Raw genomic sequence first — 21971 nt, 5'->3', positions numbered from 1 at the left:
GCTACCAAAGACCTTAATATACTTGAAATATGTGGTCGCCAGAGACTGGAACTTATTGGATCTGGGAGCTGTTACTATTACCAGATCATTTGACCCTAGATACCAAAAGTTTCCTTGCTTGAGGTCTCTTTCACTTTGCCGTGTTAAAATATCAACTTTGAACCTGAGTTGTTGGCTCTCTGCCTATATTTGAGCATAAAGCATTGGATTCCCTAGAGCCTTTGAAACTGAGTTCACCTAAAAACTTGAAATGCGAAATTTTTTAGAGTCAAATCATGACATATATAGAATACCTTGGTGAGTTTGGATTTGTTTACTAAATAAGATTGTTGGTTTTGACTTGACATGAAATTTAAGAAATAGAGATTTTTTTTTTTATTCTTGTGATTTTAAACTAAAGATACGTAGAATGCATCAAATATTTTTTAATATTGTGATTTTTAAACATGTCATGTGAAAAGTTAAAATTAAAAAGTTGTCAAAACGAGAAAAGAAACATTCTTTTTTGCCGTCTGTCCCAATTTATGTGACTTACTTTCTTTTTTAATATGTCCCAAAAAGAATGACACATTTCTATATTAAGCAACAATTTAACTATAAAATGTTTATTTACCCTTAATGAAATGATTTACAGCCACACAAATTTCTATCATTCATTTTGGATCACAAGTTTTAAAAGTCTACATTTCTTTCTTAAACTCCGTACCGAATCAAACTACCTTACATAAAATAAGACGGAGGGAGTAATAAATTAAAAATGAAAGTAAGACCAAAAAATATTCAAAGAAAGGGAGTGAGTAACACATAATTTTCATTTCTTTGAACATGATGACTTTTTGTTTGATTATTTTTCTGTCTATCAAATAAAGTTATAAAAAGCAAAAGGTTGGCTCATGCTGCTGTACTATTTTCCGATTACAAATCCAATATTTTAACGTGACTTACAGAATAAAATAAATCTCTTACAGAGAAATAATCTCTTACAGAAATGCAGAGTAAGTGACATATAATAAATCATTAATTTATGGTTCGATCTTTCTCCAGATCTTATATAGCAAAAAATTTAGCTTACTAAAATGTCTTTTTTATCTTAATTAGTCTTTATATCGTAGATATCTTAGCTTTTGAGTAACTTTAAAGTAAAAATTAAATAAATTAAGCTCATAATAATATACTCCCTCCGTCCCATTTTATGTGGCACCATTTCCTTTTTGGTCAGTTCCAAAAAGAATGTCATATTTCCTTATATGATAAGTATTTAAAGGTACAATTCCTTTTTTACCCTTGTTGGTCCCACTTAATCTTAAAATAATACTCCAATACGTTTATGAGGAGAGAGAAAAGTGAGTCTACTTTTTAAAGGACAATTTGATAAATATTTCAAAGTCTTCATTTATTTCTTAAATTCCGTGCCCGGTCAAATGTTGCCACATAAAATGGAACGGAGGGAATACTTACATAACTTAAATTCTTATCAAAAGTCAAACTTGTATGTGTGTGAGGTTGAGCCGTCTGAATTCTACGGAGTAATTAATTTACTTCATCTTAATTAATTACCTATCAATATTTACTTTACATTATTTTCAAGTATCGACATATGAAATACAAATTGTTTTTTAATAATAATAATTATTATTATAATATTAAAATTTGTATGATAAAGTGATGTTGATGACACCATTGTACAAGTAAGATATTTTTACCAACGGCATTGCCTTTATTTAGTTAGAATTCCCTCTCATGAAGATGAAATGTCAAAAGGAACTTAAATTTATTTCCTTGGATACCATCATGTCAAACTATTATATACTATAGTTTAATAGTAATAAAAAATACACAAGATAAAAAATATGTTAATTAATTAAGTTAAAAAATAAATGGAAAAAGAAGATTTGACTTGCATGCATCACTTATGAAAAGTAGCTTTTGCCAAGAAAGGATATTGCACATCCTTCCTTTGGATCATATGCACTCTTCTTCAAATAATATTTTATGGGCAACTCCAAACAACTATGAGTTCGCTTTTTTATAGAATCAAACGGTTTTTGTTCGATCGAGGAGCAGAGATAGATATGAGTGACAATTTATATTTTCTAGTACTTTGTATAAGAAATGTTTTGCGGATTTACTTGGTGCGAATTCATACTATAGTCGGACCAGTAATTAATTTTGAATAGCAGATGATACATTTTAATCAAGGAAAAGAAAAAAAAACATACATTGCTTGAGGAGCAAAACACATATAAACAAACTGCATGCTTGTCTAGAAATAGTTTATGGGAGAAAAGAAAAAAATTAAAAAAGAAAAGAGAATACAACAAATAAAAAAATCAATTCCAGATAGAACAACAACATACCCAGTGAAATCACAAAAGTGGGGTATTGGGACTGGAGAGGGTAAAATGTACGCAGATCGTACCAAGGAGGTTGTTTCCAAAGTACCCTTGGCTCAATTCCAAATAATATCAACGGAACTAGTATATATTTCTTCCTTATTTAAATGGGAAAAAAAAAAAGGAAGAAACAAACTACGTAAAATATAAATGAGTAGATATATAATTGCAAACCAAATTAAAAATTCTAATAATTCTCACCTCTATATGAAAATAATTTCAGTTTCCGCGGTCTATTTTTCTCGATTTCTTGCTTGGCAGATGCAAATCTTTCTGGATCCTTGCGATGAAAATTGTTTCAAAATCAATTTCCTCGAAGATTAATGTCCTCGAAACTGCAGTTTTTCTTTTTACACAAATTATTGGCCTGGTAATTTTCATGGGTGCTCGAGGACATTTTGTGATTTTCGCAATTTTGTGATCCAAAGAAGGTGGAGTTAAAAATTCATAGTCGTCATCTTCATCATCAACTATCTTTGAAGATTTAGAGTAATTTTCATGACCTTTTTTCTTCTCGATATCATCATCATCATCATATAAATCTTGAAGCACGACCTGATCACCACGATTATCTAGTACAATATTATTATGATCACGATTATTTGGTACAACTATATCTTCATTGGATTTGATTTCTTCTTCATTTTCCATTGTAATTTGAGATAATACAAAATTTTGGATGTAATTTGTCTATGGTTTGTTCAGGTGAAAGAAGGTTGTTGGAAAAATATATGGAAAGTTAAAGAGAGCATTTAGCGAAGGATCCAATGTACACAAACTTAGAAAAAGTCCTCTTACTTTTTTTCTTTTTTTTTTCTATAAATGTCCACAATGAGTAGTAAGTAATATTTATAGCATGAATTCTATATTCACTCGGTTAATTTTACTTGTCATGTTTTTTTTTTGGGCAAATTACAGAAATCACATACTTTTAAGGCAAAATTATAATCTATCCCTTAAAGTTTATAATTACAGAAATCCCTCAAACGGATACAATAATATAAGCGCTGATACATTAATCTGATGCGCGAGATACATTGATTGTTAAGTAAGATACATTATATTTTATACATGATACACTAATCTGATGCGCGAGATACAATAATATAAGAGCTGATACATTAATCTGATGTGCGAAAATGAGGGATTTTGGAGATTTGTAAAACTTATAGGGGATAATGGTAATAAGTAAACTAAAAGGTAGGATTTCTGTAATTTTTCCTTTTTTTTTACACTTTTTTTAAAAATTAAATATTTATTTCAATTTTGATGTTACTTTTTTTAAACTATATTAATCTCTCTCCTTATTTATTAAGTGGTGGTAAATGTGAAAACAAATATTTTGGCATTCTTTTTTGTATAGTTCGTCCTCAAAAAATGTCACTTTACATTATGACAAAAACAGCTTTTAGTGGTAATAAATATACATTTTAAAAAGGAGTGTTGAAGTTTTTACCGTCATTAGTTAATTGTCATTGGATCCAATGTCACTTAGGCTTTAGGGACATTTACAAAGAGTTTTAATTGTCTCTATAAATATATGGCTATTGTCGTTAATTAATTATTGGTAAAGATCATTTTTGGTTTAATGTTACTATATTTAGAAACAGTTTAATTTTAAAATTCTTTTTTACCCTTAAAAAATGATTTATAGTCACACAAATATCTAAGGATTATTTTAGACCACAAGTTTTAAAAGTCATTCCTTTTTTTCTTAAGCAATGTGTCCAGTCAAATGGTGACACAAAAAATAAAACGGAGGGAGTAATTAATTATATATTAATTTTTTAAAATGACAATTATTTTGAACTAGTTAGTTTCAGTAAACAAGACAATTAAAATAGACCGAGGAGAGTATTATCTCACAACTATACATTGACGTTTTTATTTTTTTCATTCGATATTTGATAAATACGAATTCGCATTGCATAGCGTTCATTCGAGGGAAACGCTTCTTATCAAAAAAATTCATATTCAAAATTCAAAATCGAAATATTTAATTAAGAAAAAAGTTTTGTACCATATATATTCTTTGATGGAAAATGTATAGTGGCATTGTTAAATTAGCTACTTCTATCTACTTAGAGAAATATTTTACTAAACTTGTTAATGACTATGTAAATCAACTTATAATTATCTTATTATAGATGAGGCCCATGATTGACCAAGTGATGGTAGGAGTTAGGGGAGGTAGAGGGGTGTGGGGGTTGGGCTAGGAAGTTAGTGTGGGGCTGAGGATTTAAATGAAAAATGACTTTTTTCATCAATTGTAATGATTTTAAACGTACAATATATTTCTCCCTATTTAAAATAATTGATGTTTTAATTTTATGAAAATAGATTTAAAATAATCAATGTGACAAAACAAGAAGATATTTACTTGATGTTATATTAAAAATAGACTTTTCTTATTATTAGTAACCAATCTAACAAGTCAAGAGAAATTTATCATTTTCTTTTTAAATACTACTCTTATCATTACATAGTAACTTTTCAAAATATAATAAATAAGGTTAATTTAGTACTAAAATAAATCTCTGATAAATATTATGGTGAGAGTAACAGTTACTTTATGCACTCTAATTTATGAGATTATGTTTGACTAGCATGAAATGTAAAAAAAGAGATTTTTTTTAATTTGTGATCTAGAATAAGCCATAAATATTTGTGCAAATATAAAATATCTCATTAAGAACAAAATTGAAAGTTTAAATCTAAATTGTTAGTACTAAATATACGAAAAAATGATAAATCCAAAAACTCATTTCCCTTATACACGAAATTAAGGTAAAGAGTCAAAAATATCATTTTACTTTTATTTATTAGTTAAATTTATCCCTTATTATACTATAGGACCAACCGATCAAATATACATCCGATCTGTCGTTACCAAGTATTCAAAAATATCCCTCATTTGAATGGAATCCCCAAATCAATAAAAAAAAAAAAAAATTCAATTAAATTATCCAATTCCCCTTTTAAACTCAACCTAGATCCACCTAAATTAATTAAACCCGTGCTAATTAAACTCCCTGTAAACAAAGAGTAATTGCAGTTAGGCAAGCGAGTAGAGTAAACAGGTTTGGCCGCAAACAATTAGGCAAGCTAGTTGAGTTGGTGGAGTTAATCCTGTTTAAGTGGGTTTGGGTCGGGTTTAAAGAGGTGATCGGGTAATTGCGATTTAATTGGGTTATTTTGATTGATTTGGAGAATTCTATGATATGAGTAGTATTTTTGAATATTTTGGTAACAATAAAGTATATTTGGTCCTATAGTATAGCAAATGATAAACTTTGTCATTTTTTCAGCCATTTCTAATTGGGTCTCATTCAAGATGTAATCAAGGGAAATCCCTTTTTTACTTCTGATGTATAGGACGATTTTTTGTTCCTTTTTTAAAACAATTGAAAAGAGATCAGAATCATGTGGAAAAAAGTAAAATAAGCAAACATTATCATGATAACCAAGGTACAATGGCATTTTAGAAAAGAGACAATAATTTTCGATTCTCCTAAGCTTAGGGGTCAATTATGGGGTAGCTGATTATATTGATCTTCTAATGGAAAACTAAAGTCTTATTTTGTTTTGTTATAATTTGCCTTTTTTTTTTTGTTCACTTTGGATTTCACATGATTAGGGGTGTTCACGATTTTGATTTTGATCTCTTACCCCGATCAATGTCAAAGAGGTATCTCCCGAGGACATGAATGTCCTCTTACTCCTATCCTTGAAGTTGAACTTTTTGATGTTTGACGGATTGACTTCATGGACCTTTCATCAATATGCGATTTTTGGAGATGAATGTCACATAAATTAGAATCGAGGGAGTACATGTTTTTGGAATGATTTTAGCATTTGAACATTTAGTTGTGAACAAAGGTGAAAATTGTAACTATATAAAGTGATAAATAGAAAATAAATTTTCTGGCTGGAACGATTCTCTGCAAAACAGTCATACTTTTTACCTTTCCACTCTGAGCTAGTGTACGATGGATAAACATGGAGTCGAAGCTTCGAGTCCTCTCGCCACAATTGAAGACATTCAAAAACGCCTTACTCGTCCTCAACAATCATCGTCCTCTGTCATCGCAATCGCACCTCATCTGTAATTATCCTTTTCTCTGTTCAATTCAGCTACTCGCGCATTTGCGAATCGCTCATATGTAATCTAGATGTTTTTCGTAATTGCAGATCGAATGTAGATATATCTCCATTACAGAAACGGAGAAAACTTACTCGTTCTCCTCATCAGCAATCTTCGTCCTCTGTTATCGCATCTCATATGTAATCACATTCTCTGTTCGATCAATTCAGATTATGCATGTATAATCACATTTGTTCACACGAGATCTGGATGTTTTTGTGACTTACAGGTATGAATTACAGCAGGATAACTCAACTAATGTGGATTCATCTCCATTACAGAAAAGGAGAAAATCGATAGCTGTTAAAGTGAGGTTAGAAGATTACTTCGATCTATCTCTCCTCTCTGCAACTCGCGCAAAAATGAACAGCTCTCTGAAGAAACAAAGTAGAAAGATGAAATTGAAAAGCGAATTCGAGGAATTTGTGTGGCCTGCAGAAGGAGATCATCATGATTCGGAGTTATACTCAGAAAATAGTAGAAGAACAGATGAAGCAATTGTTGATCTCAAAAACGACAACGACGATTCGTTCGGCGACGGTGAAGATAATCATGTGTGTTCCGTGGATCCGTTTCAACGGTTTGAATCAACGGCACTGATGCGATTCAAGAGATGATCAAAAGAAATTGCGTTCGAGAGAAAGAGGTAAGTCAGAGCATTGGCGCCAAAAAGTGAGTGCTAATCATTAGATCATAAATATTTAAAAATTGAACGTATTCACGTATAACATTTGTTTTCATAAAAACTATGAAAATATTTCATCTAATAACATGTAATCGAGTGATAGAATTGTTCAACATTTTTTAAAAAAAAAATACATAGTTGATTTTTCAAATAAGATATTTTATGTACATAAGATCTCAATATTTCAAATCGCCTAGTTCAACAATTATACAATATTAATAAGATCTCACCGAACTTTTTTTCAAAGAGGAATATCTTGTTTAAAACTTTTCGTCTTATGAATAAATTGATCATGTTAACAAGTATTCTAAGTCCACATGACAAATAATTTATAGTATCTTTTTGTTTGTATATCTTTTTGATATGTTGGACAAAGTCTTTTATATTCGGCGATTCGGTTTCAAATGCCTGAAAGAGTTATATGTAAGTCTTACTTTTATTGATGTACAATTGTCTTTGTTTTATACATAATAGAGTACATCGACATGAAAGGAAATAAAGAACTAGTAAGGGAATTATCCACAAATAAGGAAAGCTAATAATATACATTAAGAGGGAGATATCTCTACACCAAATAAGGAGATAGCATTGAAGAGGAGGATCTGCATAACAAGAATATGGAATATTCCTGATAATGCCAAGGATAGGATATATACTATAATATGTAATTCTAGAAATGTGCAAGGAGAAACTATACATTATAAGCCGTGGCGGAGTCAGAATTTTCAATGAGGGGGTTTAAAAACTGAAGAAATAGATACACGAAGTAGCCGAAGGGGGTTCGATATTTACTATATATACCTAAAAAAATATTTTAACCATGTAAAAATAATATAATTTTTTGTCGAAGGGGGTTCGAATGAACCCCCTAAAGATAAGGTGGTTCCGCCATTGATTATAAGCAACAATAATAACTTTGGTGAGGGTGATGTGTATCGAGACTTTATCATAATTTTGTATAGCTAGAGAGAATGTTTTCAATTGATACTCGGCTTAATTAATAGTACTTTATTACTCCTCTATTTCAACTTGTTTGTTCTACTTTCTCTTTTAGTTTGTTTCAAATGTCTTTTTTCTTTTTTTGACAAGTTTTTAGTTCCAACTTTTCACATGATTAGTTATACTTGCTATAGGTACTGGCCTGTTAGTGGAAAAAAAAAGGCTTGAGGAATAAATTCAACATAATTTTTTTATTATTCTCCATAATGTGTTCGGTCATTGGTGGATTAGCACGTAGAAATCTGGAAGCCAACATCAAATTTGTAGATATATGGTTAATTATAATATAATACTATGGAATAAATTTATTTTCGTGAATGACAAAGAGGAGGCTGTTTCCAAAATTAAACTATTTTTGTATCGATTAGCTTGATAAATACTTTAGAGTAGTACAAAATTGTTGGTCCATATTTGAAGGGTAGATTGAAGTTGGGATAGTTACAACAATATCTTCAAAGATTGTGGTGGGATGGTTGAGATTTCTCCACGCTTAATCATAGATTCAGATTCGAAATAAATCATTTTGAAAGTATTGTTCCAAAAATAGGTCCTGCCGCGGATTCGAATTTAGGAATGTCGAATGATGGAAAACAAAAAAAAAATCTTCAAAGAGTACATAACCATTATTTGGATCCTCCATTTAAAATTAAAATCCCTTTTCTTATTTTTCACCAGAACCTTGTGGTAACTTTTTTCGTAGCAATCGTGCACCACAAATACTGTATCAATCAAATTAAGTTATAATATAATAACATTAAAAAGAAAAGAAAAACTTTTTAGCTAGAATGATGGGATTTCCAAATCGTTTGCAAATAAATATAAGGAATATCTATTATTTTAACCATAATAATTGAAAGTTCAATGGGAAACCAAAAGAAAACTGCAAATTAAATCTAAACTATTGATTTCAATTTGGAATGTGTCTTCTATCGAATTAAAAAACTTAGGAAAATGAAAGTACTGGTACATGGAGAGGAGCCGAATCCCAAAATCCTAATTTTTTTTAGCGTAAAAGGTTTGATTCCAGAATCCACACATATATTAGTTGACTAAAAAGATTCAATATAAATTCCTGGTTCAATTCCACTTTGTATCTGCAACCTAGCTGAGTTTCCAAAATTTCACCACTCCTACATTTGATCATATGCATTTTTATAGTATTAATCTTTACCAACGGCCATCAGCTCTCGACTTGTTGATAATGTGAGACTTAGAATTACTTCAAGCCCGAGTTCTAGTGGCGAACGAATTATCTTTTTCCAAATTCGTTTTATTGGAATCTGATTATATCCGAATTATGGCAACTACAACTATGGCTAAGCGAGCTCAAGCCATGTGGCGAATGAGGCTACATTCGGCCATTCGTACCGCCTTAGCATGCATAATAATCGGCTGCACCACCCTACTTAGCCCGCCCTCTATTGCAAGACATCTGGCATTTCCCTCCTTTTCGTATGTAACGGCCATAATTATTGTGCCAGATGCCACCCTAGGGAAAGTTTTAAGGGGCTGTTGGAGCGCGTGTTGTGCCACGCTCCAAGTCATGCCCCTTTCTATGCTTGGGTTATGGATTCATGGCTTCGCCACTGATGATATTAATATATCGCCCCTCATAGCTGCTTTGATGGTGGCAGGGAGTGCTTTTGTGGTGGCGTTGCCGGGGAATACGGATTTGATGTCTAAGCGGATTGCTTTCGGGCAGCTGGTTGTTGTGTATGTGGATGCTGTTATTCATGGAATTCGTGTGAATATAGTGATGCACCCTCTACGAGTTGCATCTAGTACTGCTCTTGGAGCTGTGGCTTCTGTTCTTGCTTTGTTGCTGTTCTTCCCCTGGCTAGCTTATTTTGAGGTAATCATGATATCTAAGATAAAATTACGTGAATCAATCCGATAATAATGCAAATTTTCTCCATTGAGCCGAGTTCTATCAGAAACAATTATATTAGTCCATTAAAAGGGGTAATGGGGTAGTAGTGCAGAACCATAAGGGGATTCAAAATGTGTATAAGTTAAATAGAGACGGATTTAGATTTTAAAGTTTATAGTTTCCTATAAGAATCTCAAGTTGGTGTAAAATAACATCATGAGCTACTTATAAATATTTTGTTGATTTCTTAATACAAATTCATGGTATTTACAAAAGTCACTCGTTTCGTGAACCCATATTTTTTTTATATATTTATTTAAATCTTGATGAACATAGTTAGTGAATACTAGGTCCAAAAGTACACCACGATCATAAAATCCATTACAAAGTGTAGTTCATAAAACCAGCTAGTTTATTAATTAATATCCATATACTATATTGCTTAAATTTTTTCAATATTTTTCTTTGGAAATTAAAGTTCATACACAGGAAACAAAAATATCATTGTCTACTTGGTCCAACAAAATCATTGACGCATGTGACATCAACATCGACTAGCCTGTTAACAAGAATAACCCAACTTTTCAAATAGTAATAAAAAAGAATGGCCAATCTATTTTTCTAATGCAAGATGAAAGGGATCAAGTCCTTTATGAAAAATTCAAGGTCTACACAACATAAACAAAAAGGTATTAGTATATGAGTCGAACATGAATTGACAAGTTTTTCGCTGGTTGTCACTTGTCAGCTTACGGCGTCTAACTTCTAAACACTTACTAATGTATACAAGATTTTCACGACCAACTAAAATAATTTGATATAACTTTAAAGAAGTCCATCACACTTGTTTACAATGATACAATTGCTAAAAGATTTATTGAATTTTCTTATAGGTGAGGAAACTATATGGTATGTATGCTGAAAATGCTTCAGAGAGATTGAATCTTTACATCAAAGCCCTCCATTCTCCAAATGAACAAATAGCTATGGAGATCCTATCTCAAGCCAAACCAATTTCCCTAACAGGATCCAAGCTTCTTCAAAGTATCAAACTCTTAGAGGTACGATTAATTATGTCACAACGTAAAGAATTTTTACACTATCAGTACGCAATTAGTTAACCGGTCAAAAGCATACTATTATTACTCCGCTTTCCAGATCAATTTAACCTTATTAGGTAAAAATTCTTGCATGGGACATTTTTGTGGTGCCTAGGTGCGACCAGAAAAAATTTGATCGATTTAACCTGGTACAGAGAGTTGTAGGTCAATTTAGAAAATACCCAGAGTAGGTCAATAGCCAGTAGGTATGTACATACGCTGAATGGCGTATGTAATTCACATGTTGTATACCAACAGTGTCATTGAAATATTCTTATTGTTGTATACCAAAATGTGAGTTGTATACCTCGACGATATACAATGTAACTTTTTGAGGGGCGAATTCTATAAATTGGTATATGTAGGTAAGTATTTTTATTCCTGATGTCGTTTAGTTACCTAAATATCCATTTGTACATGAGCAGGGAAGTTTACGATGGGAGAAACCTTGGCTAAGATTCATAGTTCCCTGTTTCACTGATCCTGGAAATGGTTTGCATGACATAGAAAGTCCAATGAAAGGAATGGAAATTGCTTTAACTTCTTGTCCTTGTTTTAAAACAACAATTATAGATGAAAAGCTCATACATGTCTCACATCGCGTGCTACAGCTACTCGGTCTAAAACTGGAGCAAGCTCGTTGTCTTTTGCGAACACATTCAATGATAGCTACAGAAACAGAAGGCGTATTCGAGAATGAGTTTACCAGTTTGTCCCCTGAGTCAATTTCCCTGACAAGCCTAGATATACCAGCAATTTTCTTCTTGTCTTGTATCAAAATGTGCATAAATGATCTAATCATGACTAAAGGATCCAAAGATTCAGGAGGAAGTGATAAAGCTAGCTCGAAACGAGTCTGCATCAATTGGACAAACCTAATGAACCGCGGAAGCCTAGTATTCGCGTGCAAGTGCTCAATTTCGTTAGGATTGGCTGTACTACTTGGTCTGCTATTTAACAAACGGAATGGATATTGGTCAGGGCTTACAACAGCCATCAGCTTTGAAACAGGAAAAATAGCAATTTTTACGGTTGCAAATGCTCGAGCACAAGGAACAGCTCTAGGATCAGTCTATGGAGTACTAGGCTGCACTGTTTTTCAAAATTTCGCGAGAATAAGATTCATAGCTATGATCCCTTGGATAATTTTCGCTTCAATTTTAAGGCACAGTAAAATGTACTCTACAGCAGGAGGAGATGCAGCAGTTATCGGAGCATTACTGATTCTAGGCAGAAAACGTTATGGTCCCCCCAGTGAATTTGCTATTGCTAGACTCACCGAGGCCTTAATTGGATTATCATGTTTCATCATCATAGAGCTTGTTATCCAACCAACACGAGCAGCAACAATCGCGAAAAATCATCTTCTTCTGTGCTTTGAAACACTTAAAAGTTGTACTAAACAAATTGACTTGGACTCAGGGCAGATCAATGGCTTTATGAAGAAGCAAAGGCAATTGAATTCTCAAGTAGAGAAGTTACAAAAGTTCATAGTAGATGCAGAGTTGGAGCCTGGTTTCTGGTTTACGCCTTTTCCTGTTTCATGCTACCAAAACCTTCAACGATCTCTATCAAACGTCGTGCACTTACTGTATTTCATGGCCTACAGTATAGAATCTCTTATACAAGCATTAGATAGTTGTGATGCTGATAGAAACAAGATCCAGGAACACTTAAACAAAGACAGACAGATTGTCAATGAAGCGATAACCTCTTCAATGAAATGTATTGAGACAACTATTTCTATCGGAATGTCAAGAGCTTTCCAAGATCAACCAGAAGATCATAAAATTGTTTATGACCTCGAGGAGGGAAAGTCACAACGCGATTATACGGCTACTTCTACGAGCAATAAGGAATGGAAAGCTTCAAGTGATTTTCTTGAGCACTCAAAAGAGGTTGTAGATAACATGACATCAATTGAAGGAAAAGAAGAGGTTATTAGAAAGATGATTCTTTGTTTGTGTTCAATAGGATTTTGCATGAGTTGTTTGATGAGAGAAGTAAAAGAGTTAGAGAAAGGTATAAAAGAATTGGTGAATTGGGAACATCCATAAATAGACCATAAAATTCACTAATTAAATTTTGCAATAATATTCCCACGCTATTTGTTTATTGTTAATGGTCAAAAACAAATTCAAAGTATCCCAATTTTTCAAGTTTTATACCGAAACTATACATGTGTGTGAGTTTTCTATTTAAACTATTTATCAAAACATACAACTCAACTATCGATTGTTCCCGTTTAAATTGGTAGTTTAAGAAGGCCAAACAATAGATATTTCGAAGTTCCATAATTATTCAATTCAAATAAAGTTGGATGTTTATTAAATCCACATATTTTATACTTTCAATAATTAATGTGAACTTGTATACGGTAAGTCAATTTATTTTTTAAAAAATAAGCAATGAAGAGGAAGAATGATAAGCAACACAGAAGCCGAAACAAAGAAAGAAAAGAAGTGCCAAATACGTAACTAAAAGTTATGAGTCTTCTAGACGATATAATTTTATAAATAATGAGAATCTCTATAAATAATTCTCTACGTATTAAATTGTATTATAAGTGTTCCGTCAAAAAAAATTATTACTATAAATAATAAATATTTTCTTAATATAGCATAGGTAAGTTTCCAAATAAATATGTGAGTACAAATAAGTTTTTACTTTAGCCCTTTCTTTTCCTTATTAAGAGTTTCCAAAAACAAAAATATTTTAGCCGAAACCAAATCAAACAAGAAATCCAACTAAAAACTCATTTACTAAAACATAGAAAAGGAAATTAACTTAAACCCAAACCAAATTAAAGTGGGAAGAAAATAATCTCTATTAATACTTTGCTCCAATGCAAACTATAGTACTCTGTTCAAACTCAAAAGTATTTTGTTCCTTAATTTCTTTCTTGATCAAAAAGAAACAATGACTTCTCATCGTTCTTTCCATAATAGCAATCATCACCAACGAGGCTATAATTCGCGTACACGCCCCAATTATCTGCCTTCTAGTCAATATAATCTTGATGATTATGTTAATCCAAACGCATATGATGCATCGTTTGCTCAATATGAGTACAGTCCTCGACAATTTAGAAATGGCAATTATCAACAACGAGGCTATAATTTGCGTAGACGCTCCAACTATCAGACATCTAGACAATATAATCTCGATGATTATGTTAATCCAAACGCATATGATGCATCGTTTGCTCAATATGAGTGCATTGCTCGACAATTTAGGAATGGCAATCATCAACAACGAGGCAATAATTCGCGTAGACACCCCAATTATCAGACTTCTAGACAATATAATATTGATGATTATGTTAATCCAAACGCATATGATGCATCGTTTGCTCAATATGAGTACACTGATCGACAATTTAGGAATGGCTATCATCAACAACGTCAACAACAACAAGGCTATAATTCACGTAATGCTCCAAGACGCCCCAATTATCAGCCTTCTAGACAGTATGATCTCGATGATTATGTTAATCCAAAACACATATGATGCATCGTTTACTCAATATGAGTACATTGATCGACAATTTAGGAATAGCTATCATCAACAACGAACTATAATACACGTAATGCTCCAAGGCGCCACAATTATCAGTCTTCTAGACATTATGATCTCGATGATTATATTAATCCACACCCAATTAATGCTTTTCAACCTCCTCTGCCCTACTATTATTCAGTCTTAGAATCACTTGGAGTAAATACCTATCCTCTCTCATATTATCAACGCATGGAAAATGCCAATAGGTCTCAACATGTCAACTTCTGGACTAGACTACTGAATTTTCGAGAGAGAAATTCGAGATTTCGTTTTCGTCCTCGATCATGAGGATGATCATGGTGATGTACTGAAGCATTTGAAAATAAGAATTCATCATGCTCCTGAAGTAGTAGCACCTGATGTAGAATCAGATATCTGTGCTATATGTCAATCTGAATATGAAAACGAAGAGAATATTGGAGCGTTGCAATGTGGACACGAGTATCATACAGATTGCATCAAACAATGGCTGATGAGGAAGACAGATTGTCCGATGTGCAGAGCTTTAGTTTTGCCTTCACAAGAACAGAAACTATAGAGACGTTATTTTGTTTTGATTGTACTGAATATAGGGGTGTGCATTGTTTGGATTAAATCGAAAAATCAAACAAAATCGAACCGAATTTTAATTTGAATTGGATTTTTGATTTTTTGGTTTGATTTTGGATTAAAAAAAATTGTTTAGTTTTTTTATTTGATTTCGGATTTAGAAAGAAAAAAAAAACTGAATTATATATATTATTGATTACATATATAATATATTTAGGTTCTGAATTAAGTTGAAGTTAACGACTTTAGTCCCTTTTTATTTATTGCATTTCGTTATGATTCTGTTTATATTTTACTTTTAAATATTGAGTTTTAAATTTTACTTGTGATTTATATTAGAAAGTATTATTAATGCATTCAATATTATTACTCCTCCTTGTATATATATTTTTTTCAATTTACAAATATAACTTTAATTATGTTACTTAATTATTGATAAAATCAAATAACCAAACCAAAAGCAAAATTGGGTTACACTTTTTTAAGATCGAAATATCCAAACCGAATAGTACAAAAACAAAACAAAAAACCAAATGTACATCCCACGTTGCTTGTTTATTTTGATAACCAAGAAATCCTCAAGACAAAAGACAAAAGACAAAACTCGCTGGATAATGAATCTGCCCATCTAGTAACAATAATCTTCTAAACCAAATCACAGCAGATAGAAAAAAGAACTAACTTGGAGTCTAGAACTTACATTTTCTACTTCCTTTTCAATCATGTCGAGCTAAAACATACTGATAAATCTGCACAAGGGAAGTAATTATATCAATTCTCATACGAACTCTATATTGACTCCACTTTGAAGGTTATGTATGCAAAAAAAAAAAGACAGCTTTTTATTTGTTTAAAGTAACGAAAACTTAAGTAGAGCCAAAAGTTTAATTTTGAACATCCTCAAAATGAACCAAATCACAACATCTCAAGGAGGAGAGTTCCAACAGCTAAATCATTGATGTACAATGAGACCAGCATGTATTATGTAGGGCAGTCCTTTGAAGCAGTATGTAATTTGAAACAAAACCTCGAGAACATCTTTTCATTGGATGAAAGCGAGTTAGTATGCTAATTCCTCATCTGCAAATCAGCCCTTAGCAATAACTGAAATACATGTTCTCAAGGACAAACCAAGGATAAGTAAAACAAATAGTAACTAGTGTCTTTTAAGGATTAAAAAGGTTCCCGACCAGCTTCTGAATCGACAAAATTGGGGTCGTACATCTCATATTCATAATCTGCATCAAGGTCCTCCATTGTTCTGCCAAATACAAAGTGTTTTGTTCCCATGGTTGTAAAAGGCATCAGACCAAAAGCTCTGGCAGTTTTTATCTCCCTGGCAATCTTTCTTTGGGCCTTGGCACTAATTCCAGTCTATACATGACCGAAAAGATAGAATAAGAAACATTTACATATTCAATCGTCAAAATTAGTCGATGGATTTGATTACAAACCTTGCTCCTCTTGTGGAGAATTCCAGCCTCCGTGATGAAGTTAGCTAGGAATCTCACATTCTGTATTGCAAATTTGTTAAAGCTATAAATCAGATAACTTCGTTAAGAGTCAGAAGGTTCACAATGGGTCATAATTACAAGGCAATACTTGGGAGGAAGACACCAATTTTATGTTTATAAGCAACATCCCGGTACTTGGAACATGATATTCAGCAACAATAAACTAAACAGCAGAGACTTGATGCTAAGAATATCAAATAAGCAATATACGTGCTCAAGGGTGTTTCCACGTGCAGACATTGGGGTGCATATATGGATACATTCTAAAGCCATACATGGTCAAAGTGATGTAGAACAAAGAACACAAACCCTGAAATCAGCTTTGCGCAAAACTTCCTCTGTCGTAGTTTCAAATTCATCCCTTTTTTTGGGCTTGCGAACTCCTGGTTTTCTAAGATCAAGATCCTGCATGATAATAATGAAAAGCTTAGAGGTGGACATGACAGCACCATAGGAAATATAGAGCAAGAGGACATGTTGAGCTATGGCAACAAATTAATGCCATCCATAATTTTGCTCTTCCAACAGCGAACAAAGCATGAAAGCGAGGTGTATTAGGAAATACACACTTAGAGTATACAATTCTAGCAGGCCCAAACAATTGAATGTTTGATGGAAGCTGTTGAAAGTTGAAACACCAATGGGTACAAGATATACAAAAACCACAGTGAGACATATCCTTATATGGAATTGACACTCAAGATGCTAAAAGCATACAAGAAATGGTAGGCTCATTACTCATACCTTGAGTTCATAAGTGTTCCCGGGCCAAAAGGTCATATCTGCTCTGTAAGCATAATCTTCTTTGTTTACTTCATCAGGATCAACCTGAAAATAGCTGGCTGCTTCCTTCAGCTTACCATCCATCCCATCTGATAATGTATTAAAACTCTCATCTAGACCATCAAGGATACTAGATCTGTTTCCAGAACTGAATGTGGAGCCCATACTGGATCTATCATAAGACTTTTCAGCGTCATCAAGCTTTCTGAAAAAGGAGTTTGGACTTGGCCTGTTACCCGCACTATCACCAAAAATTCGTCTTTCAAAGTCTTCAGCAGACTCAAATGAGTTCGTGCTTTGCTTATCATCAGGGGCTGTGTAGTGACAAGGAAAGTCGTGTCCATTACCAGGGATGTAGATAAAAGAGAAAATGCATATACATGAAAAGGGGATGATGACCAATGATGAAGAAGCACATAATTACACCAATAAAGAAGAATCAGATAAAGCTAGAGCGTCTTAAATATGAACATTAGTAATGTCAATTAGGATTGTCCAATATGAAAGGCAGACAATTTGTGAAGGATAAGTGAACCAGTAAAATATCATCCAAGAGATGCTTGACCATGTTACAATTCTTTCCACTATTCAATCACAGGATGCCGATTGTCATTGTGTGTTCAACATGTTCAGCTGTTTAAAACTCCTAAACAACTTAATTTTTTTTTTGAGAAATAACTCCTAAACAGTTTTCTCTTAAAACAGTTTTTTCCTGAGTGATTGTAATGAACTCATATTGTATTGAAATGGATAATTGGAATTACACGTACAATTATAAGAGTTCATCATTCTAATTGCTCCAAATAGCAACAAATCCTTCCAAGGGAAGAAGTAGAAATAAAAAGGGAGAATGGAGAGAGGTTCCAGATTAATCTAAGTAACTAAGAAATAAGAGACAAGTTCATAGCATAAACCCTAATTGACTAGTTCCCTCTTCTATATATAGGCATCTAGCCGGGGTCCCAAATGTAATGTGACATCTTATCACATGGGTCCTCCATTGTAGTTATATTCATAACAATTCTCCCCTCCTCAATAAGAACCTTGTCCTCAAGGTTCAAATATAGTCGTAATGAGACCATAGTATTGTCTTGTTCCTCTTTATCAGTGTTAACAACCCAAAGGAGTTCTTTAGACGCTTCGTTATCCAAAGCAACATTCAATAACGGTCTTTTGTTTTGCTTTTTGAACCAAAGGATGTATCCATGTCTAACAAGATTAACATCAAAGAGTTTCTTGGGAGATGAAGATGGTGGGACTAAAGTAACAACGTTGAACACCTTATGGAGCTTCAATTTGAGGGCATTGAAAATTGTTGGATTCAACTCCTCTAAAACATTATGAATTGATGGCATTGGCAGTTGTAAGGTCTTTGTAGTCAAACAAGCACTCCAGGGGACAACCACTTTCTCAACCAGTTTGAAAAAAATCCTTCCAACACCAAACACAAAACCAACTTCCAATAGCATATATTAATTAGGGGATAACTCGTCTAAAGATGTAACCAACACTATGTATCTCGCCCCAATTTCAGAAGCATCCAACAAACACTTGATTGTGTGTTGAGAGCAAGACCACATCTTCAGTTCATTGGAAGCCCCACCAGCTTTCCGTAACATTTCATTGAACACATTGGGAGCAATTTTTGGATAATATCCAGCCAACATGATTTCCAACACGTTATTTGTGCCTTCCTTTTTGTTATTTGTTGCCTGCAACTCACTTTCGACAAAATCAGCAGCTGCACAAATATGCGAAAAGATTTCTTCTTGTAGCATTTTTATAATCTCCATCTGTTCGCTGACTACAACAATTGTTTTGTCAATATCCTCTATAGTCGGTGCCTTCAGCATGACTTCCCTTGTAGCTGCTACAGTTTCCGACGCATCAACAATAGTGTTTGTCGTGGTGTTTGCACCTTCTAACAGTAACATTTGATCACAGAGAGGCAAACTTGTGAATTGGAAACTTGTCGTCAGAAAAGATATGGCTGCTCCTTTTTAAACTGGTTGTAATTGGATATTCTAATGACATTAACCCACAAAAGAGTCTAATACAAATCTCAAGGATGATCCATAAGACTATTACTGAGCAGTCGTCAACCCCTACAACAATTGAATGACCACTAGACAAATGAAGAAACTGGTTGTGACCAGTAGGTGAAACTGATCTAAAAACACTTCCGTTCCACTTCTCAGATTGAGGCCAACATTCAGAACACCATGGATAGAGCTTATACCAGAATTCATGTTTACACCAGCTCTCTGATTTATATCGTTGCTGCCAGATCGTTTGGAGTTCCCCAAACATGCAAATACTGTTCTTGCACATTGGTTGTTCACCAAAATATGCAATACTTGGTCAGCAGAAAAGACAATCAGCCCAAGCCAATTGCCACTTAGCAAAACATCTGTTGTTAGATTGATCTCGACATTAGAGTTATACCACAAATAAACATGCACCTCTCCTGTGGTATTTAGCTTCTCCAACAACCCAAGCACAGTAAAATTATTGTTGCCGTGTGAGGAAGCAACATCAGTGTATAGCTGCCAGGACAAGTTGAAGTTGCGAAAATTGAGGTACTGACGGAAGTCATATGTATCGATATACTTTTCTAATGCACTGGGCGAAACAGCCCCGACAGCATGGTTAGCCGATACGCAAAGATATTCGATATGGGCAACAATTCTAATATCTTCACACATGTCACAGAAGAAAATGGAAACATCATGTGTGACATATACACCGGGGTCAAATGGAAGTTGTAAGCATTTAATCTTATGGAGCAATGTGATTCTATCCATAATCATAATGTCACTCCCAAATTCAGGGCACGGTCTAGTTGAGTCAAGAATAAAAGAGTGTGCATATTTATACCTGCCCGACATATCAGCAAACACCTTATGTGTAGTGGTCACTGAGGATACATCACATACATCTGAAGCATCGTCCACACTCAGAAGTGGAAAGCCTTTCGAATAACCAAAAAGTAGAACTCGGTTGACTGAATACTCACTCGAGTTTACCTTATCAAAGCAAGCCCACTGCCCTGTATCAAACCAATTAAAAATGTGTAAACCAAGCGAACCAATAGCTGTATGAGGGGCGAGAAATTCTGCAAAAATATCTCTCTTCTGCATTTTATCAAACACCTTGCAGTCAAACTCCATGTCAAGCTTATGTCTGTAGCCTTTAACTGGAAGTGTCGATTCTTTAACTGAGAAGGACAAACGAGAAAATTCAAGCTCGGTAGTGTCAATAGAAGCACTGGACAGAACAGAGGGAGAGATGTGCTTTTGTATTTTATATCCAACATCAAGAATAAGAAGCTGAGAATCCAACTGTGATTTCATGGTATCAGCAATCTCGGTGTCATTATCATTGCACGCTGACTCTGGCACAGAGGTGATAGTTTTATCATCTGAAATATCTGGAGTATCAGTGAAAGTGGAGTCCAATCGCATCTCCTCCTGCAGCAATGACCGCACATGGCAAATAGAAGAGAGCATACGCTTGTTGTTCACCTGGAGCTACTTCATTGATTCTTGCAGCATCTTCAACGATTCAGAGAGGGTGTTGAGTTGATCATCAAGCATGGCAGAAGGGTAAAGAGGCAGTCCCAAATGTAATTTGGCATCTTCTCACGTAGGTCCTCCAGCTAAGTTATATTCATAACAGTGATCTTGGAAGATGTATGGGGACAACCAGTATTGCCAAAGGCTCATTTAAGATGTGATTAAGCTCTGAAGCTCAAAAGAATTCAAGGAGGGCATTTCGTAGCTCAAGCTGAGCTAAGGAGTGTACAGTTCTACTTAATTTGAACACTGTAAATGTATTTCTGAACAACGAGAACGGACCAGATCTAAATATTTTGAGGTCAGACACCTCTATTTTCCGGCGTAAAGTCAATAGAAAATTGCTAAACAACGATAATAGGAGTCAAAATAAGCTCAATAAAACTAAAACTTGCACATTTTCAGTTACAAAAACTACAAGTTAGCATGATAAAGTAAGGAATTCAACAGAGAAATGAATAAATAACAGTACCTACCAAAATTCGGAAGTGCAGAAAAAGTCCGATGATGAGAAGAATAACGAGATAGGCAAACATTGGCAGTCCTTAAGACACCTCGGACAATCTTCATCTTGGCGACGGCGATGGCAGCAGCGGCGGTGGCAGCAGCGGCGGAGATGGAAAACGGATTCGCCGATTTGGTTTCTATTTGGATAATGGAAGCGTAGAGTGTTGTTTATGGGCTTTGAAAATGGGGCTTTGGGCTGTGGGTAAGTAATTGGGCTTAAACTCAACTTTGAGGGCTAAACTCTAATTCTTAGTGAAAATCGCGCAAATACAATATTTAATTTTGATATAT

The 21971-nt window shown here is 33.7% G+C and overlaps 4 protein-coding genes across 4 annotated transcripts; 3 read left to right on the top strand and 1 right to left on the bottom strand.

Annotated features, from left to right (window-relative positions):
* The first annotated feature begins 6081 nt into the window (after positions 1-6081).
* Positions 6082-7215, top strand: LOC125865651 (uncharacterized). Its single transcript, XM_049545855.1, has 3 exons — positions 6082-6498; positions 6585-6677; positions 6767-7215. The coding sequence occupies exons 1-3, from the start codon at positions 6383-6385 to the stop codon at positions 7152-7154; spliced, it is 597 nt and encodes a 198-aa protein (XP_049401812.1). The 5' UTR covers positions 6082-6382; the 3' UTR covers positions 7155-7215.
* Positions 7216-9518: 2303 nt separating this feature from the next.
* LOC125864109 (uncharacterized) lies at positions 9519-13248 on the top strand. The gene is made up of 3 exons (XM_049544040.1): positions 9519-10073; positions 10985-11152; positions 11617-13248. Exons 1-3 carry the CDS (start codon positions 9519-9521, stop codon positions 13246-13248), a joined length of 2355 nt encoding a protein of 784 aa, XP_049399997.1.
* An 862-nt stretch (positions 13249-14110) lies between these two features.
* On the top strand, positions 14111-15290 carry LOC125864108 (uncharacterized). Its single transcript, XM_049544039.1, has 2 exons — positions 14111-14661; positions 15005-15290. Exons 1-2 carry the CDS (start codon positions 14111-14113, stop codon positions 15288-15290), a joined length of 837 nt encoding a protein of 278 aa, XP_049399996.1.
* A 1039-nt stretch (positions 15291-16329) lies between these two features.
* On the bottom strand, positions 16330-21879 carry LOC125865830 (uncharacterized). Its single transcript, XM_049546091.1, has 5 exons — positions 21650-21879; positions 17560-17912; positions 17125-17220; positions 16756-16815; positions 16330-16675 (listed from the first exon to the last, which is right to left on the bottom strand). The coding sequence occupies exons 1-5, from the start codon at positions 21741-21743 to the stop codon at positions 16475-16477; spliced, it is 804 nt and encodes a 267-aa protein (XP_049402048.1). The 5' UTR covers positions 21744-21879; the 3' UTR covers positions 16330-16474.
* Positions 21880-21971: the final 92 nt, after the last annotated feature.

Source organism: Solanum stenotomum, chromosome 5 (genome assembly GCF_019186545.1).
Source record: "Solanum stenotomum isolate F172 chromosome 5, ASM1918654v1, whole genome shotgun sequence".
NCBI classification, from domain to species: domain Eukaryota; kingdom Viridiplantae; phylum Streptophyta; class Magnoliopsida; order Solanales; family Solanaceae; genus Solanum; species Solanum stenotomum.
This window is presented reverse-complemented; position numbering and strand designations above follow the sequence as displayed.

Bases quoted from the DNA above. Each gene is read 5' to 3' on its own strand.
- LOC125865651 (XM_049545855.1), top strand. From the start codon at position 6,383: ATGGATAAACATGGAGTCGAAGCTTCGAGTCCTCTCGCCACAATTGAA. The intron at 6,499-6,584 runs GTAATTATCCTT...TCGTAATTGCAG, and splicing joins ATCGCAATCGCACCTCATCT to ATCGAATGTAGATATATCTC. The intron at 6,678-6,766 runs GTAATCACATTC...TGTGACTTACAG, and splicing joins TCTGTTATCGCATCTCATAT to GTATGAATTACAGCAGGATA.
- LOC125865830 (XM_049546091.1), bottom strand. From the start codon at position 21,743: ATGAAGATTGTCCGAGGTGTCTTAAGGACTGCCAATGTTTGCCTATCT. The intron at 17,913-21,649 runs GTAGGTACTGTT...GTCACTACACAG, and splicing joins TTCTGCACTTCCGAATTTTG to CCCCTGATGATAAGCAAAGC. The intron at 16,676-16,755 runs GTTTGTAATCAA...GGTCATGTATAG, and splicing joins TTCTCCACAAGAGGAGCAAG to ACTGGAATTAGTGCCAAGGC.
- LOC125864109 (XM_049544040.1), top strand. From the start codon at position 9,519: ATGGCAACTACAACTATGGCTAAGCGAGCTCAAGCCATGTGGCGAATG. The intron at 10,074-10,984 runs GTAATCATGATA...ATTTTCTTATAG, and splicing joins CCTGGCTAGCTTATTTTGAG to GTGAGGAAACTATATGGTAT. The intron at 11,153-11,616 runs GTACGATTAATT...GTACATGAGCAG, and splicing joins AAAGTATCAAACTCTTAGAG to GGAAGTTTACGATGGGAGAA.
- LOC125864108 (XM_049544039.1), top strand. From the start codon at position 14,111: ATGACTTCTCATCGTTCTTTCCATAATAGCAATCATCACCAACGAGGC. The intron at 14,662-15,004 runs GTATGATCTCGA...AATTTTCGAGAG, and splicing joins AATTATCAGCCTTCTAGACA to AGAAATTCGAGATTTCGTTT.